At 39.2% G+C, this 18,720-nt stretch overlaps 1 protein-coding gene across 1 annotated transcript; it reads left to right on the top strand.

Annotated features, from left to right (window-relative positions):
• Window positions 1-108: 108 nt before the first annotated feature.
• On the top strand, window positions 109-17,919 carry ntn5 (netrin 5). The gene is made up of 7 exons (XM_067401145.1): window positions 109-192; window positions 7,391-8,754; window positions 10,219-10,407; window positions 11,297-11,446; window positions 14,439-14,492; window positions 16,307-16,387; window positions 17,189-17,919. The coding sequence occupies exons 2-7, from the start codon at window positions 7,404-7,406 to the stop codon at window positions 17,917-17,919; spliced, it is 2,556 nt and encodes an 851-aa protein (XP_067257246.1). The 5' UTR covers window positions 109-192; window positions 7,391-7,403.
• The last annotated feature ends 801 nt before the right edge of the window (window positions 17,920-18,720 follow it).

Here is an 18,720-nt window from a genome sequence, read left to right as displayed (position 1 = left end):
AGTGTGTATGTAAATGTGTGTGTCCTATGCCTGTGAAGGAGTTGACGTCAGGGTGATACGTAACCCTGCCGCGGCGCACTGAATGCAGCAGGAGCTTGCGCTGCTCCGCCTGAGAATTTCTGTTCACTTGTCGCGCTCTTATTGATCAACCAGGACGCGGCTACACTGGCAACCCGCATTGACACGCACATGGTAGGTCAACTCAGTTTTAATCTTGCATGTGCACCTTTTCAGTCCCCGCGTCTGTAGCTAAATTAAAGCTTGTTGTGGACTGCTGAAAAAAGACACTGACCTGTTGATTAGTTTTAACCGGGGATAGTGCCGCGCAAATTTGTTCTCATGAAAAGAAAAAAGAAAAAAAATCACTGGCGGTATTATTTTTCGTAGCTTTTTTCTATTCAAAAATATAGGTTATTTTAGATACATGCAAGTCACGTGCATGGGGACATAGCAAGTTTTTTTTCCCCTTTTTCTTGCAACATCAAGCAGGCTTTTAGTTTTATATCACATCCAGCCAGATCATTTATTTTACATAATGTGATATTATTTTTATTTGTTTATTTGTCATTTTTCCCCCAAGGCTAATCCGTATTCCATTTATTGTCAGTTAAGAGTTTATGTCCTGTAAAAAAAATTGTTTACATAATTAAAATACATACTTTAATATTTAATAAAGCAAACAATTTGTAAATAAATATCTTATTACTATAATAATAAAATAATAATTATTAGCCTATTATTATTGCTTATCTGCATGGTATACCTTCTAATAACTTTTTTCTTTTAAGCGCTATAGTATATAGGCCTACTTTAAAATAAAGCGATGTTAAACACACATGAAACGTGACTGATTGTCATAGTCAGGAACCTGTAGGCCTACCTGTCAGTTGCGGATGGGCTGGATGATCTGTGAATTGTACAAAATTGTTCTGCCGGAAGGCTACGCGTAATTTAAGGATAATGAGACCATTCGTCTACGCACACACCGCAAATCTTGTTAAACAACCCTGAAACATTTGCTATTTAGGTTAGGCTAAGTTAAGGAATATATTCTTTCACATTATTTTGCTCGTCAAGAATAATGTTTTCATTATAACCGTGGTGTAATTATAAAAACATGGTAGATAGTTCCTGAATCGCGCGCGCAGTTCAATTGCAAAACATTCTGGCATTTTGTAAAGACGAGAGTGCACCTCAAATGATTTGTTTTTAATGGTGTTTTATGTCTTATTAGGGTGAATAATTATCAAATGTAATGACTAATTTAGAAAGTCCATATATTAAATAATTTCCATCGCATATGCTATAATAGGACATAATCAGTTAGACCAATACAACGATGTAAAACAAAAGTTAAATAAATAAAAAAATAAATAATAACAGCTTAAGGCCACGTAGGTGGCCAGCTGTGAAATCGTTATATTTTAGTAAAAAAAAAAGAAAAAAGCAATTTCCGTTCCTTGTTCTGCGGGCGCAATTCGTGCCTCGTTATTCTGTGACATATGTCGGGTCAACTGATAAACACGAATGGTTGTAATTATAGCTCCATAAAACAGAATTTTTCATTAAATGATAATTATAGGGTTCGCCTTAGTTCACGTCCCATGTGATTTAAATCTCATTGCACAATTCAAACACAGATTACAGGGGAAATATAGAATTGGGAGGAAACTCGATAAGGCCTGCAACGATCAGTTATCTTTTTTTTTATATATAGGATGATCTAAATTTGAATGAAAAGACCAACTATTGCCAAACTGCAGGCATACATGACAGGATGATACATTCTCTCGTGCATCCTCTAAAACACATGGTTTTAAACGTTTAATTAAGGATAAATGGGGTGAAACCCCCTTTGCTAATTGTTCCACCCTAGGTTCATCATGGAATGTTGTGCTTGGCATAAGTGGAGAATGGAATCACGGACGGCGATTTCATGTGCATCTGTTTTTCAACATTGAGACGAAACCTGCAGGGAGATTTCATGATTTCACTGCCAGGGCACATAGCGTGGGAGAGAGCGAGCGAGAGAGAGAGAGAGAGAGAGAGTGATCGGTCTCTCTTTTTTCCTTCTTTCTCTCCATGTGCCGCACAATATAGCCTACTACATGTGTTTTCCCATTCAAACATGTATCCTTGCTTAGGCATATGTTAAAGCTGACATGGGTGCACTATGAATAGTCTTATGTAAACTTCAAAGCAGGCTTCTTGAATAAGACTCCATAAAGCGCGCGTAGACCATGATTCAATGTCAGAATTATTAAACAGTCCAGCTATACCGAATAGGCAAACAACAACAAACAAAGAGCATCGGGTTCAACACTCCTTTTTTCCTCTCCTTCGATGTTTCCTTCTTCTTGTTCTTGTCACCTGCTTTGGATGTGCATCAGGTTCCCAGAGGTGTGTACGATTATGCTTGTGCTGAAGGATGTTAGTGCTCAACAAGAGTAATGTTTCCTTAATTTGCTCATCTTTAATTTTATGTATGAGGATTATCTGAAATAAACCGGAAGCTAGCAGAGGTGTTACTGGCAGCTGCAAAACAGGTGTGTGTGTGCGCGCGCGCGCGTGCGTGCAAAGAAAGCAAGCAGGCCAGCTTGTCTCTCCCGCATGCAACGTTACGCAGACATTTGGAAGAGGAAGAGCAGGAGAATGCGCATTGTTCCTGATGTTTCTATTCTTCTGAGGAAAACGATCAGACAGACAATGATTGATTAGGCTAATTAATGATGGACAGGGACAGTCATAAATCACGCAATTTTAAATCAGTCAACTTTTTTAAGAACATGGATCCCACGCGTCTATCTCGGGGATCACTTGTCAAGGATTTAGTACAACCTTGGCTGGCTGTCATCCATGAGAAAGAACGTTCAAATGTGTTAAGCAGGCCAAATCTTTCTCATCTGTCCGACATCATACCCACGGGTTAAGATTGAGGAACTTAAGCGCAGCACTGCGCACGCGGGAACTGACAGGTATCCAGCTCTCCTAAGAATAGACCCGCGTCGTGCCAAATGTGTGCAAAATCAGATTTCAGAGAGAAAAAGGGAGACTTTCTATCACATCTTAAATCATTGGCTCTTATTACAAATATGGTGATTTTATTTATTTATTTATTCATTTTATTTCATGATGTAGCCTAGGCTATAACGAAAAAACTATTCTTGTTTTTGCCAAAAAGTTTTTTATTTACTTTATTTATTTATTTTTATTTGTCAGTCGTGTATTCTTCTAGGTAAGCTATATGGCAACTTAATTTGATCTCTATTCAAACTGTAACGAACTTGAGAGGAATACGCAAAGTAGGCTAACTAGTTCTGGTCAATTAGCTAGCATGGTATCTTTACTATTTTATATTAGGCTAAAATTAATATAAACTAATTTCTCCTATTCCACCTCAAGATGCAGAGACAACTAAGTAAGCAATTCGGATTTTCTCGAAATGTATAAACACTGTGTTTAGATATGAAAATCGAATGGATTAAGTAGGCTAATTTCCATTTAGCCTATAGGCTACTAATTTAAGTGGACAATATGTCGACAAAACCTTGGTAACGTATGCATTAGTTAATTTGTATATGTAAATAAGTAAACTGAACAAGAAGATTATTATATATTTATAGTAAATTATAGGCTATACTTTTATTATAAATATTTTTTCTGTCAGTGGCTGTCTAAAGGAACCTACTGACTTTCAGCGTCAATATATTTCAGTCCCATTATCTTCGTGCTTGTGAAGATTTTATATTAGCTTGATTATTTTTTTATTTTTTATTTTTTTGGCAAACTATTATAAACATAGGCTATTTGTTCTTATCCCCCAGTCCAAGTAGGCTATCAGTCAAGACTTGTGCCTGGTCTTGTTGGCTCGAGCACAAACAAAGAAATGATCAGATCATTTCTTTTTGACTTTGTGATAACTTATGAAGAACTGCCCCCGCTCTTTTTCAAAGCTAACGTCTGGTGAACAGGAAAGGACACTTAGCAGCTCTCATACGCTAGGTGTGAATTTATGGTAAGAGCTAGGCAAATTGTGGAAACTGTATCCAGGGTAATACGTGCTGCTAGAATGAAGCCTAGCAACTGAACAAGTTTGAATTTGTCCTCTAGAAATGGGCTTACGAGTTCAATAAACACATCAGGTAAGTGTAATGAGCTATGTTTAATCAGCTAGTGGTGCAACGAAGTCAGGGACAAACCGCAAATCATGCTAAGAGTGTGTCAAAGCCTCCCTGCTCGAGACCCGCGCCTCTCTGCCTCACCGACAGCCGTGAATATCTCGACACCCTCATCACTTTCCCAACTTACAGTCTTACGCATCGTCCTCAGATACTTTGCCGCCTCGCCGAAACCGGAGATTCAATTAATCAGGCGATCAATTAATGCGGAAGGGGTTTTCACAGTGTTCTCAGTTTTCCCCTGGGGCACGTCGCAACATGTGTGGAATGATCGCGAGCTGCACACCGGACCCTGGGAATGCGCCACGACGGGTAAGAACGTTGCACTGTGCCGCAGTTGGTCGCTCATCACAAGCCTCGCGTTGTAGTTGTAGGCACCTTGGCAAAAATGCTTTAAACCCTTATTATTTCAAATAAAAATGAAAAGAAACCCAAACAACAATAGATAAGAAAGTGTGTGGTTTTACTTCTCAGTGCTTTTTCTTTGACCTTCATGTCCCTCAGGGGTCCTCATATTTCAGCCTATGAGCTAATTGAGCCAGTGACTCCTCTCGTGAATCTCTCAGTGCTCCCCTCTCCTACCGGGACGTTTATGCATCCCTGCTGACTTCGCTGTCAATGTCAAACGCTTGTTAGGACATCATCAATCATCAACACTTAGGAATATTTTCAGAACTCTGAGGGCAGGTGATAGGCCTACAATGAGAAAAGAGACAGCGAGAAGAGCTGAGGGAACAGCAAATGTTTAAAATGTTCATCTGTTAGATTAAGATGCACTTCTAACAGTCAACAACCGATCATTTGAGGCACAGACCGAACACCAAGGACTTTACAGTGTGTTTCATTGGAAGCGAAGGGTGTTAACTCTCAAATTCAACCCATCTGCCGGCCTGTTTTAAACCACAAGTTGTCAGTACTCTATATCACTCTGTCTAAGGATAAGTGAGCACATTGTTTCTCATGTCTGTAGGCGAGATTTTGCAACTTCTGGTGTAGATTCTCATCAGATAAATAAACAGACTCCATCATCAGGCTAAGAAGACAGAGATTCATTACCGAGGGCCTGCAGACAGGCGGGTACAGGCTTACGCTGTCTTGCCAAAGGAAATGGCTCAAGTTGAACATGCATTTCTCACATTCAGTCAATAAATCTGCCACACATTTTATCTTCTAATCTTAGTACAGATCCCCTCATTTCTCTGTCCTTCTCACTTTCTCTTCCTTTCTCTCATAATCTTTCTCTTGAGTGAGAGAGAATTTCTTTAGCCATTTGCCTCAAATTAACTATTTGGAATTTATAGTCAGGGCTCAGGGGTACCGACTGGGGTGACAATCAAATGTTGCACTTGAGTCCTGGAATAGACGAGGACCCTAAAGTGACGTACTAGAACGCATAAAGGGGTCAAACTGACCCAATCGGATGCGATTTATGGAATCTTTGTTTTCAATAAAATCTATGAATTAATTTTAATAATCTATGCATTCCTCATATCTTTCCTACCATCTTGTGATTATACCACAGTTCTTTTTAAAGGGGTTCATAAAGAAATGCATGCATTTCCCAAGGAATTTTGACCATGGTGTTTTATTTTGTTAAAATAATATTTTATTACATATTTTTTTGGCAGAATAATATACTATTTTTTGCCAATATTAATAATTAATTCCTACATTTTGGTTTGTGATGATGTCAATTTCATATTTTCATGTTTCATGACAATTCTACATTTCAATGTATGTAAGGGTCAATGTACCACATCTAATGTGTTAAAATTATCATTTTCAATCTTTACCAAAAAAGTTTTTCATACATGTATTGTATTTAAGTTTCTCTCTATCTAAGGGAACTTTTACATGACAACTGTCAACTGTCAAAACAATCCCTGTTTTTCTCACGGATCCACAGAAACAACTAAAACACTGTATTATGCATGTCTGGCCAGTAGTTGGCGATGTCAGAATTAGCTGGCAATGTCAGAATTTGGCCTATGTAAATAATGCGTCTCTGCTGGTTATTGTGGTGCAGTAAATAAATGCTTTGCTGGAGAAGCATTAATAAACTCAGCAACCTGAGCAGCAAAAACACAATCCTCTAGTCTGCCTTTTTTTTTTTTTTTTTGGTTGTAATCATGCATGTCTATAGACTGAAAACATAATAAATTTGTTGATGATGTGTCACCATTTTCACAAACATGCTTTTTTGTAGTTTACAAGGAGATAATGATGGTATTGTTTTTAAAATCTTACACTTTGAAACCCATTTTCAAAAGTTTGTGTTTCAAGTTTCTAAAACACTGCTGTTGTGTAAAAGAACGGCCAAAACGCATACATTTTGTCATTTTTAGTTGAAAACGGTGCCGTTTAAATGGCCCCTAAAAGACCATGACATGTACGTCTGTCCAACCTTTTGAATGACATTAGCTGAAAAGGAAGTGGAGTAAAATTGGTCGGCACTAAAAAATTTTTTTGTGAGATGCGCTGACCCTGTCTGCAAGGATAATCTGCGAAAGATGCCAGACATTAAAACCCATGTTAGTTATAGTTATAATTAGTGATATTCAGTTTTATTTTTTACTCTATATGTACATGAAAGTGAACTAATGAACAAAATTCTTAAGTAATATCAGGATGCCTTTTCTTTGTAGAAAACCAATGATTCCAATGTGGTTCTCTGTTCATGTGTTTAAGGGTAAAAATCAATCCTTTCTTTTTCTTTTAAGTCAATTTAGTCCTTTCTATGCTGCTTCTTCCTATCTCCACTATTAATTCCCCATCTGCATTGGGCAGGTTTAGATTAAAAGAGTGGAAAGCCATAAATATGATAAATGAAAAAGGGTTGGAGCAGCTGCTCCACATGCTCTATGTCATCTCTTGCAATCTCTCTATGTTTATACACTCGATCACCCGTTCCTTCTTTACAGGGTTGAAAATGTCAAAATGAATATATATTGAAAAGCGCTAAGTTAAGGCACAGTGACACAGGCCAGAAAAAGAGAGGCCTCCTGCTGACAAATAGATCTGTGATTGGCTGGATTATGTGTGTAAAATGGTCGATTTAGAACCTAGAATGAGTGTGGTGATCTGGGATGTTTTTAATTGGGTGGTGTGGTCTGAGAAAATCCCGCTTCACTCAAATGTCATGTAAATCCATCAGTATCCTGACCTCTTATAATTTTTTTCATCTTTCTTTTTCTCCTTCCCTACTGTTACAGGCTTGATGACATCATGTCCAGATATCACTCCCCTCCTTTCCAGAGACTCTCCTTCCTCCCTCTTTTCCTCTTCACCCTCTTCCCTCTCTCCCATCTTTCTCCTCTTCTTTCTCAATCTCCTCTCAGCTGGACCTCTCCTCATGACCCCTGCTACCACCTGGATGGGCGTCCACGCCACTGCCTATCTGAATTCATCAATACAGCCTATGGGATGCCTGTATCGATGGAGGACCTCCAGCAAGGACCTAAGACAAACATCAGCACTTTAACAGACCTTCATAACCCCCACAATCTGACATGCTGGACGGCTGCTGAAGGCTCGGGTGGTGTTGATTGGACTTTGACAGTTCCCCTGGGCAGACGCTTTGAAGTCACTTACATTAGTCTTCAGTTTTGTCAACAGGTGGAGTCGATGGAGTCCTACTCCATCTCCATCTTGAAGTCAATGGACTTTGGCCGGAGCTGGCGCCCTTTACAGTTTTATTCAAGCGACTGCATGGGCGAATTCGGCCGTCCAGCACAGTCTATCGCTCTGACAAAGCACCAGGAGACGGAGCCGCTGTGTTCAGATCCCAGACCACTGCAGAAGCATCGTGGAAATGTCGTGCTGGCCTTCTCGACTTTGGATGGACGTCCTTCTTCGCCAGATTTTGACTATAGTCCAGGGCTTCAAGACTGGGTGACTGCAACAGACATAAAGATAGTATTTCACCAATCATTGGACAAAATGAAAAAAAGAGAAGAGAAACTGAATGAAGTTGGAGGTACATTTAGATGGAGAGAAAGGGAAGACAAAGTTCTGAGGTTTGGCGAGAAAAACACTGGCATTAAAACATCTGACATTTGGAGAAATGGTCGAGAAAAACAGACTTCAACACAGAGAATTAGGAATAAAAGCACTGTGCAGCAAAGTGGCCACAATGTTACCCAAAAGGAGATGGGATCTCAAGGTAGAGTGGGAAGGGGCCGTAAGAAGGACAGTTACAAGCCATGCCTGGATGGCACATGTGATTGGTCCCTAAATATCCCACAGCAGGGCTCCAAGGGGCGAGAGTTGAGGAGAAGGAGAAACAATGGAGGGAGGGGGAAGTCCCATTCTAAATCGAGAAAAAAAGACTCACACCACCTCATCCCATCATCTCTTTACGCCCCACCAAAACCCCCTCTTGCCCTTTCCGACCTACAGGTCGGAGGCAGGTGCAAGTGCAATGGCCATGCCTCTCGCTGTCGTCGTGACAACCAGGGCCGTGCCTTGTGTCAATGTGAGCATCATACATCTGGGCCGGACTGTGACGTATGTGAGCAATTTTTTTATGATCGTCCATGGCAACGGGCCACACCCAGCCAACCACACCCGTGCGTCCGTGAGTTTAAGCCTGTGTGTGTCTGGTGGTCTGTATGTGCTTAAATGTCTATTTTTAAGTTTCTTACTAATGGAATAAAATATTTATGGCATATTCATTTCCTCACAATATCATATAAAATATGTAAACATCTGCATTATGATCATTTAAAATCCACTGTAAAAAAACTTACATTTAAAAGGGATAGTTCACCCAAAAATTAAAAATGATCCCATGATTTACTCACCCTCAAGCCATCCTAGCTGTATATGACTATCTTCTTTCAGGCTAACACAATCGGCGATATATTTAAAAATATCATTAGTCATCCAAAGTTTATAATGGTTGTGAATGGGGGGGGGGGGGGGGGGGGGCGGGGGGGGGGGTGGTGGCGTATAAAGTTTTAAATTTGGATATTTTTCTTACAAAAATGCATCGCTTCACTTCAGAAGGCTTTTATTAACCCACTGGAGTCATATGGATTATTATGGATGTATGCATTATTTTGGTTTCAAAACGTGGCCCCCCATTCACAACCATTATAAATCTTGGATGTCTATGAATATTTTTTTTAAATATATTGTGTTCGTCTGAAAGAAGATAGTCATATACGCCTAGGATGGCTTGAGGGTGAGTAAATCATGGGATAATTTTCATTTTTTGGGTGAACTATCCCTTTAATATGTTTTTTTTTTAATGTACCAGTTTAAACAGGTAAAAATCCTTACATTTATTTACATGATAAGCAATACTTCATAAGAATTTTAAGCATCCAACACTTTTTATTTTACTTTGAATGAATAATGACACACATCGATCTTCTACGATCCTGGTGAGTAATCAGATCAAACTCACTCTGATTTGACTCAAGTCGCAATGCATGCTGGGTAATCAGCAGTGCCACATTTTAAGGCCGCGTCTGAAATTGCATACTTCCCTACTATATAGTAGGCTAAAAACAGTATGTGATAATAGAAGTACTCATAAAAGAGTAGGCAAAAAGTACCGGGATGACCTACTACTTCCGATGAGATTGTGAAGTGTACATACAATGGACACTTTACTATCCCTTGAGTCCACGGGAGAGGATTTGTGAATGGCAGTGAAGCGCTGGTAGGTCACATGATAATGACAACATGGCGAATGTTGTACATCCAGATTACTTTCATACTACACACATTCATACTACATAGAACATAGTTTTTTTTAAAGTAAAGTAAGTACTTATTCAAAATAAGTACCTACTCAAGAGAGTATGTGATTTTGGATGCTGTCTAGAATTCAGTCAAGAAAGATTTTTTAATTTAAGTAAGAAAAAAATCTGCAAGTGCAGTAAGACAAAAGAAAGATACAATCTAAATGCGTATATGATGTATGCAGTGTTGCTTCTCAAATAAATGTAAGGATTTTAAAAAAAAGTTGTTTTTACTGCCATTTTTCAATCCTCTACCTGCCCTCATCTTTGTCTCTTTCTTTCTCTTCCAGCATGTGAATGTAATGGTCACTCTACTAAGTGTAGGTTCAGTATGGCCGTGTATCAGCAGTCTGGTCGAGTCAGTGGAGGCATTTGTTTGAAGTGCCGGCACCACACAACAGGACGCCACTGCCAGTTCTGCCAGAACGGATACACGCGCGACCACAGCAAACCACTCAGCCACCGCAAGGCCTGCCAACGTCAGTAACAATTGATTTCTCTGTATGTTTTATGTTTCTGCTGGTATGTCAGTGAGTGAATCATTCTTGCTGTTCCCTCAAGTAAAAAAAGAAAAGTTTTTTCTTTTTGGCTTTGCCATCTGTGGGGTCTGAGGTGTGTGAAAGGCAGCATAGTCTGTGTCTATGTTATGGCTACACTATGAGTGATGGAATGCGCACTGACACTTGCCCTTTGACTGCGCTTATATCTATGGCACGCTCAGAGCATTTTAGTCAATGTCCCAGCATAACATCAGTTTACTCTGCATGCTTGTGCATTCATATCATCAATGTGTACTTGTAATTTAGTGTGCAACTTCATGAAATGTATACAAAATCTAAATTATGTCCTGGAAATACCATAAAACCTCTGCTAACACCTAAATATTTGAATTAAGTGATGGAATTATCTTTAAAAATTTGGGAATTGAAAGATTTAGAACTTGTTAATGTTAAAACAGACCTGACTTTTAAGCGTATATAAATGTTTGTAGGATGGTTGGAGCTTTGTTTGGATGAAAAAGGATTGAGCAGAAGCAGAGAAGCAGATCTTTCCTCTCAGTGGTCTCCCAGCCATCACACATATGTTTTATGGGGAAAATGTTGCTCAGGGGTCAATGAGACTTGAATTACAACTGAAGACATGAACCACAGCTGCCTTGTTCTGTGTAGTATTACTCGTCATTTCCCTTCATGTGTCTAACTCCGCAAGTCTTACACTAATACCCTTAATCTCATGATAATTCTCTTCTCTCTTCCTAACACATTTTTTTCCTCCACTGCCCTGCTGTAGTCATCCTTTTGCTACATTACTCTTTGTGTGTCCTTTCTCGTTCTTCACTTTTATCCTTTCCTTTTCTTCTTCCCTCAGCATGCCAGTGCCACCCAATGGGTGCAGTGGGCCATTGGTGTAACCAGTCCACAGGGCAGTGTTTGTGTAGAGAAGGAGTCACAGGACAGAGGTGTAACCGCTGTGCCCCTGGGTACAAGCAAGGTCATTCCCCCCTCCGGCCATGTATCCGTAAGTATTAAGTGTGCATGACATTCATAACTAAATATTTGACGGATTAAATGCACTTCAATCTGCTGACTATAAAAACAACCTGCGGCAACAGTGTAAAAGTAGCCCAATAGATTGTCCGAACATGGAAGTCTTTCACACTGAACGCGACGCGATAAAGCAAGGCGAATCGCTGATGAATGGAGCTTTCACACAGAATACGAAACAATAGATCTCCTTCGGCTAATTCACGCCTGCATGCTAGGTGGCGCTGAGCGCCAATGCATTTTTCCTTATGTATGTATCTCGCAAGTTTTCCTGTTTGCCTTTAACATTGTCTGCTACACAACATGCAGCATTAAATTAAGATGTATGAAATAAAATTGACAAATAAACAGACTGGATGGAAAAAACAACAACTTTGCGCTAGTTTTTTGCGCTGCGATTGTTTGTGCCCGGTGTGAATAGCTCTATAGAGACCTATTGTTTTCATTCAAGAGCGCCATCGCGCCAAATAGTTGTCAAAACTACAAACTTCGGTACCAAGTCTGTACTGAAATGTTAAAAATGTGATGCTTTGACCATTGTTGAGCGGATTCTTAAACACCTCTGATTGGCCATTGTGTTGACGTGCTTATCAGATATATCTGTGAATGGCTTTAATGATCAACGCTTCAAAAATATCTTGTAAATAATCATCAATGACACTCTTCACTGAGCGCTTACACAGACCAATCCGCCGATAGACGCCTGCTTTCAAAACGCTTTCAAATCCAGACACTTCTGTCGGCTTTCAAACGTTCCCATGCATTGATCATTGTAGCCAATCACAGACATATCCGATAAGCACATCAACGCAATGGCCAGTCAGAGGTGTTTACAAGTTCGCTCAACAGCGCTCAAAGTATCACATTTTTAAAATTTCAGTACAGACTTGGTACCGAAGTCAGTACTTTTGACTCCAGTGCCGAACATTCGCATCGAATTATCGCGTTGAGTGTGAAAGGCCCTTAATTCACTGCTGGTTCCTTCGAGATTTTCCTATGGGGTTTTATAATGTTAATCACTACTCTATTCCGTGGGAAAATCGTGGACTAGACAACATTGGGCATAATGGGAGCTTTGTTCACAGGAATAAATTACATTTTAAAATATACTAAAATATTTTTTAAAAAATTAAATTGTAATAATGTTTAACAATATTCCTGTTTTTACTGTATTTTTGGTGAGCATAAGGAACTTCTTTCAAAACCCCCAAATTTTTGAATGGTATAGTGTATCAATATAGACCTCAATCCTTAAGGGTAGCGACATATTTAAGTTTTGACATGAATGAAAATGAGGCCATGAATGATAGAAGTACAGTGTGTTCAATGGATTGAAAGCTACTGTTGTTTAACAACATACATTTTTCAGCTGACGAAACAGCTTTAGAAAAAAAAGGGCAAAAATTCCATAAAACAGTTTAGAAAGTTGTACAAATGATGTGATCTAAAACTTTTATGTATTGTGTGCCATTGTAAAGACTGTAGTCTATCCCTAACACCCCCATTTCCATCTACCTTAAATTCAATATGGCCACAAACCTATAAGGTCTATCGTGTTTTTTTCTAAGTTTTTAGTTTTTTTTACCTCAACTGCCCTTGATCCAATTAACCTGCTTAATTTATTTAAACTCCAAACTCAGTATCATTGTCACTTTGCAAACTACTGTTTGTTTATGAAAGATTTAGTAGAAGCCGGTCTCTGAAACCCAAACACCTTCCCCTCATTCCTGTGAATAACTAGTTCCATACAAAGTGCTGAAATTTCTCAGGTTGTGTCTCTTGGCTTTCATCAACATTGCAATCATCTTTCTGGATATCTGGGTGCTTTACTTTCAGTAAGTGATAATTCAGTGTGTATTGCAACATTTTTATATCTCAAAGTTCATGTAACGGTGCAAGCTACAAGGAGAAGGTTGACGGTATGGGCAAAAAGCACCTGTCACGGTGTACAACCAGACCCGTTTCCCTCCCAGCTCCAGACGCATAATTCTTCACGGGTTACAGCTCAGTGATAGAAGAGCTTGTTTGTTGTTCTACATGGAACGTCTCAACATGGATATTTATAGCGTGAGCTCCCGTCTTTCCAGCACCAAAGGCGAGCCGCGGCTAAAAACATAACCAGCACCAGCGGACCGTTTGCCACCTCTCATGGAGCAGGAAACGCAGCCGTCGTTTATCACAGGGAAAGTGACCCAGACATTAGATATTATTAGCACTTGAAGATTTGTGGGGTTTTTATTTTGGATAACAGTGACCAGGAAGTCTCATGTTATCCATGTTAAACTCTATCTATATAACATCCTTTATAGCAAATGGATTTGTTCAGGTCTGCATTTGCAAACAATGCCAGCTTTTGCACCCACAGACCTACTAAATGCCTCCCAGGCTAAAAACACTAAAATGACTGAAACATTTGAAGCATCAAGCGTTTGACGCTTGATATGAGTTATTGCTGAGGGACTTTAGAGTTTGGGGGGTTGGAGGAGGAGGATAAGGTGTCAGTGCCCCAGTTGTGTCAGAGATATGGGCAGAAGTACAGAACTCATGGGTAATATATGGTTGACCCAGCGCTCCAGACCTATCATGGGCCGTATGTGTGCGTGTGTGGCAGAGGGCGTCCTGATAGGTGGCCCTATTGACCTTTAAGACCACACACATGCTTGAAATTGTCTGGGCTCACACACTGTGACAAACGTACACTTGTTTTTAACACAAGCATTCCACATGCACTAAAAGACAAGAGGACAAACTGCAGTCACAGCACACACGTCCCCTTTCTCCCTCACACACTCACAAATGGCAAGTATGCCCTAATGAGCCACCGCAGGGATTAGAGCCAGTCACCCACAGCGGAGGTGTGAAAAAAAGGAAGGACAAAATGAAAGACACACAAATAAACTTGTCACTGCTTGCTGTAATTTAATGAGACCCTCTTCCCCCTTTCTGCCTGTGTGTTGTTCGTTCAGGTATTCAGGAGGTTGCACCGCCCACCCCAGTTTACCAGCCTCAGTACAGCATTGGTAAGCAATTGGTTATACAAACACAAGTCATTTTATTGTGAGATTTATGGTCAGATACACTTAAATTGTCATCTTTAAACTTTCCCCCCAATTTAAAGTACTTTATTTCCAAACAATGACACACAAAATTTTCTTAAAATGAAGTGCATTTAGTATACCGCATAATAAAGCATATTAATTGTAATTTACTGCCCCCTAGTGGATTAGCTTTGTGCTGTAGCATTTGGTGTGTAACACAATTATGTTCATGTTAAAGGGATGGTTCACCCAAAAATGAAAACTGTCATCATTTACTCACCCTCAAGTTGTTATAAAACTGTATGAATTTATTCCTTCTGCTGAACACAAAAGAATATATTTTGAGTCAAAGGGGCCCATTAACAGTTTGGTTACCAATATTCTTTAATATATCTTCTTTTGTGTTCAGCAGAAGAAAGAAATTCATACAAGTTTAGAACAGCTTGAGGCTGAGTAAATGATGACCGTTTTCATTTTTGGGTGAACTATCCCTTTAATATGCACAAGCTGCATGAAGTTTATTGTTATTCACCCCTTCAGTGTCATTATAGCTTTCTAGCACCATTAAAAATGTAATCATTACATGCATTAGATTATTTAGATAAGCAATAGTATGTCACTCACTAACAAGATGCAAAACTGGAATCATTCATGTCCTTATAATTAACAGTGTGGGATAAGTAATCCACCAAATTTTAAATAGTATAATAAAAATATACCAAAAATCATCATAATAATAATATAGAGTATTAAATGGCGTTCATATTTTATTTGAAATCCAAATAAATCTGAATTTATATATAGAAATAAGTCTACATTAGCATTATCCCTTATTCTAAGTGTTAATGCATGTTTTCTATAGGAAGATCAGAATCACTTTTTGTCCACTTTCAGGCTAGCCAAAAATTATGGAAGTTTGTTTCTGCCACAAAATAAAAAAATGTAAAAAATAATTTCAAATTTATATCTCACAATTGTGACTTTTTTTTTCTCACAATTTGATAGAATTGCGAGATGTAAACCCACAATTGTAAGTCATAAAGTCAGAATTGTGAGATAAAAAGTCACAATTACCTTTTTTATTTTTTATTCAGTGGCGGAAACAAGCTTTCATAAAAAAAATACTTGGAACTGGCACTACTGGTCAGTTTTCTGAAATTGTAAAAGGAGCTCCTGCTGTTTATACAAGAACCTCTCATATGAGTCTCAAGTCGACTGAGTGAAGTTTTTCAAATTTTCCAGTGCGATACTATCTTGAAATCTGGCCTGGTGACCAGCACACAGTAAAACGTCAATAAAATGTGTTTTACCATTGACAGCAACAGAATATTGTACAGTCTGCTATGATTATGGTAATATATACCTGCCGCAGCTGCTTCGCTAATATCTAAGAAAGTGCAGTGCAGTCCATTACTGCTGATTGATTTCACACACATTACTATGATCTGCACTGAGAAGACAGGCCAACTCTAGCTCTCTGGAAACTCCAGAACTGCCTTGAACTTATAGCAAAAACACTCCTGGACCCCCGAGCTCTATTAAATTGCTGAATAGAGATATAGAACAGCCTTTCACTTTCCCTTCTTGGAGAGATTAATACTGGTGGTCTAGTTTGTACAAACTGTCACATAAAATATATTCCAAAATGTGCCAGTTTTGAATTCATAAGTGTGATTCACCTTTTTATTGGACTTTTTATGGTCCATTGTTGCTTTCACTAATAAAAAACAAAGTTTAAATAAAAATATTTTTAAAGTGTGTAATTAACTTTTCTCTATCTCTTTCTCTCACCGCAGGCGAGGAGTGCCTTTCTTACTGTCCACCTTCCCAAGCAAGAGTCAAAATGAATTTAGAGACATACTGTCTCAAGGACTATGGTATGTCCTTAACTTAGTAAATTTGTTAACGCCTCAGAATAAAAGAAAAAGGTAACTGTGCGATAAAAGTTAAATTAAGAAATAAAGTGCGATATGTGAACCTTTTTATTTATGGCGGAAATATATAGATTTACATTTCTTCTGAAAATCACTAAAGTATGAGAACTTGAAGCTTGATGAAGAGCCTTAATGCTGGAATACAATACACGACCCTTAAAATCTGAACAGATTTTAAAACACTAGGCATTTGCCAATTTTTTAAATAGTTACAGACAACTGGGCGTCATACAATAAATGTAACATCCCAATGTCATGGGAATGGCGCTCTCTCTTTAGATTTCTGTTGGTTTAGAATGGGTCATTGACCTAGGGCAAATACTTTAGATATTTGCAAAGACTTACTTTAAATATACAAAGATGGTGCACTCATATTACAATGAATGGGAAAATGGCATAAAGAATATGGCGTAATAAGTCTAAATAAATGAGCCAAATGGAAACTGGTAAGGTCATGGGGTCACTGCAGCTACCATTAGAAGCTCCGCTTGAAATGAAATGACTTGCCTTAAAGGGACTGTGCTTAGGGGTAAACTATTTTAAGTTTGAAAGCTTGATGTTCGATTTTCTGAGGATTTTTGTCAACTCCCATTGCTGAAAATATGCAGACTGGCTATGATTTTCGGCGACTCTCGTTGACTCATCCAGGATACAAATGAAGGCAAAAGTTCCGTAGTGTATTCCAGACTTTAGTCATGTTGTCTAACATCCTTGTCCCCGTTTTCTGTCATATTTTTGTCCCAGTGCTGAAGGTGCAGGTAAAAGGTAAGGAACGCTCTGGTCCCTGGTGGCAGTTTTCGATATTGGTGCAGTCGGTTTTTCGCATGGGCTCTTCGCATGTAAAGCGAGGCATTCAGGCCCTCTGGGTTCCAGATCGGGATCTGAGCTGCAGCTGCCCTGCGCTTCAGATGGGCCGCACCTTCCTCTTGATCGGTGCAGAAGAAAGTGGCCGGAGTTGGGCCCCCGAAGAGAGGCGATTAGTCGCAGACCGCACCACAATGGCCTTGCAGTGGAGAGAACACTGGAGCCCAAAACTAAGAGGCTTCCGCGGGCAGGACACCCGAGGAAAGTGCCCACAGGGAAACACCACTGCGCATAAACACTCTCACCCAAACTCATACGAGGAATACACACCCCCACATCTTGACAAACTGCAGTCTGAGCCACACAGACCACATAAACATACACACACGGCACACAAGCATCATTTAACCACACAATCCGGAGGATCAGACCTCACGCACACACACAAACAAGGAGGGACTCAGGACGTACATGGAAAATACACAGTAAGGCACCTTGAGGAGCACCGCAAGGCTGAACACGTCACACCACCATCCCTTCAGGAAACACAGCACGTGTTGCAGCACACCCAGGATCCTCTCTCAGGTACTTCAAAGACAAGTCAGGCCAACAAACACGAGCGGTACCACCCGACAGCGTGTCCAACGTGGTCACCTGGGCCAACTGTCTGACACAGTGAGATATTATGAGCAGGAATATACAAAAGGAAGTTAAGAAATGCCTGGAGTGGGCATTGACAAATGCATGGTGAGGGATGTTTCAGTTGTCTCTAATCTAGACAGAGCCACTCAGTTCAATGAATATTCACAAGCTAGGCTGTGAGTATCTCAGTATTTTTGTATTTTGTCCTAAATATTCATTATCATATTACAGAGCTATTTGTATTTTGTCAGATGAAACATGCAGGTATTTTTCATGCTCTTTTTCATATAACACATGCTCTGAGAAACACATTTTGCACCACCAGTCAGGAAAAGACGAGTCTAATCCCACTATTAAAAGACTGAAAATCACCATGTTTTACTCACTGGAGATGTTACTTAAATACCATCCCGTTCAATCCAGTGTTGTGCTAAAATACAGTTATTATGTCTGACAGTCTAACATGTAAGACTTTTGAACTGTAAGAAGCACGTTGTTTTCAGATCAGCAGCTGACAAATCTTACACAATCTGGTCACGATCATTGACAGACATGTTAAGTGTGGCTAAACTGTAAAATGTAAAATATGTCATGTGCCCACAGTAATTAAAATAATTTTTTTTATAGTTTTTTTTGTGGCTAGAAAAGTATGTGTGTGTAAATATATATATATATATATATATATATATATATATATATACACACACATATATATATACACACACACACATATATAGACTGTATACAACAGATCGTTAATATGGTGCCTTTTTAAGTCTTATTACTTGTGAATATTTTAAACTATCATACAATATGTAAATGTTAAAAAT

This window comes from Chanodichthys erythropterus, chromosome 11 (assembly GCF_024489055.1).
Source record: "Chanodichthys erythropterus isolate Z2021 chromosome 11, ASM2448905v1, whole genome shotgun sequence".
NCBI classification, from domain to species: domain Eukaryota; kingdom Metazoa; phylum Chordata; class Actinopteri; order Cypriniformes; family Xenocyprididae; genus Chanodichthys; species Chanodichthys erythropterus.
The sequence above is the reverse complement of the archived record's forward strand: the minus strand, read 5'-3'. Positions and strand labels throughout refer to the sequence as shown.

Bases quoted from the DNA above. Each gene is read 5' to 3' on its own strand.
- ntn5 (XM_067401145.1), top strand. From the start codon at position 7,404: ATGTCCAGATATCACTCCCCTCCTTTCCAGAGACTCTCCTTCCTCCCT. The intron at 11,447-14,438 runs GTAAGTATTAAG...TTGTTCGTTCAG, and splicing joins CCCCCTCCGGCCATGTATCC to GTATTCAGGAGGTTGCACCG. The intron at 14,493-16,306 runs GTAAGCAATTGG...CTCTCACCGCAG, and splicing joins CCAGCCTCAGTACAGCATTG to GCGAGGAGTGCCTTTCTTAC.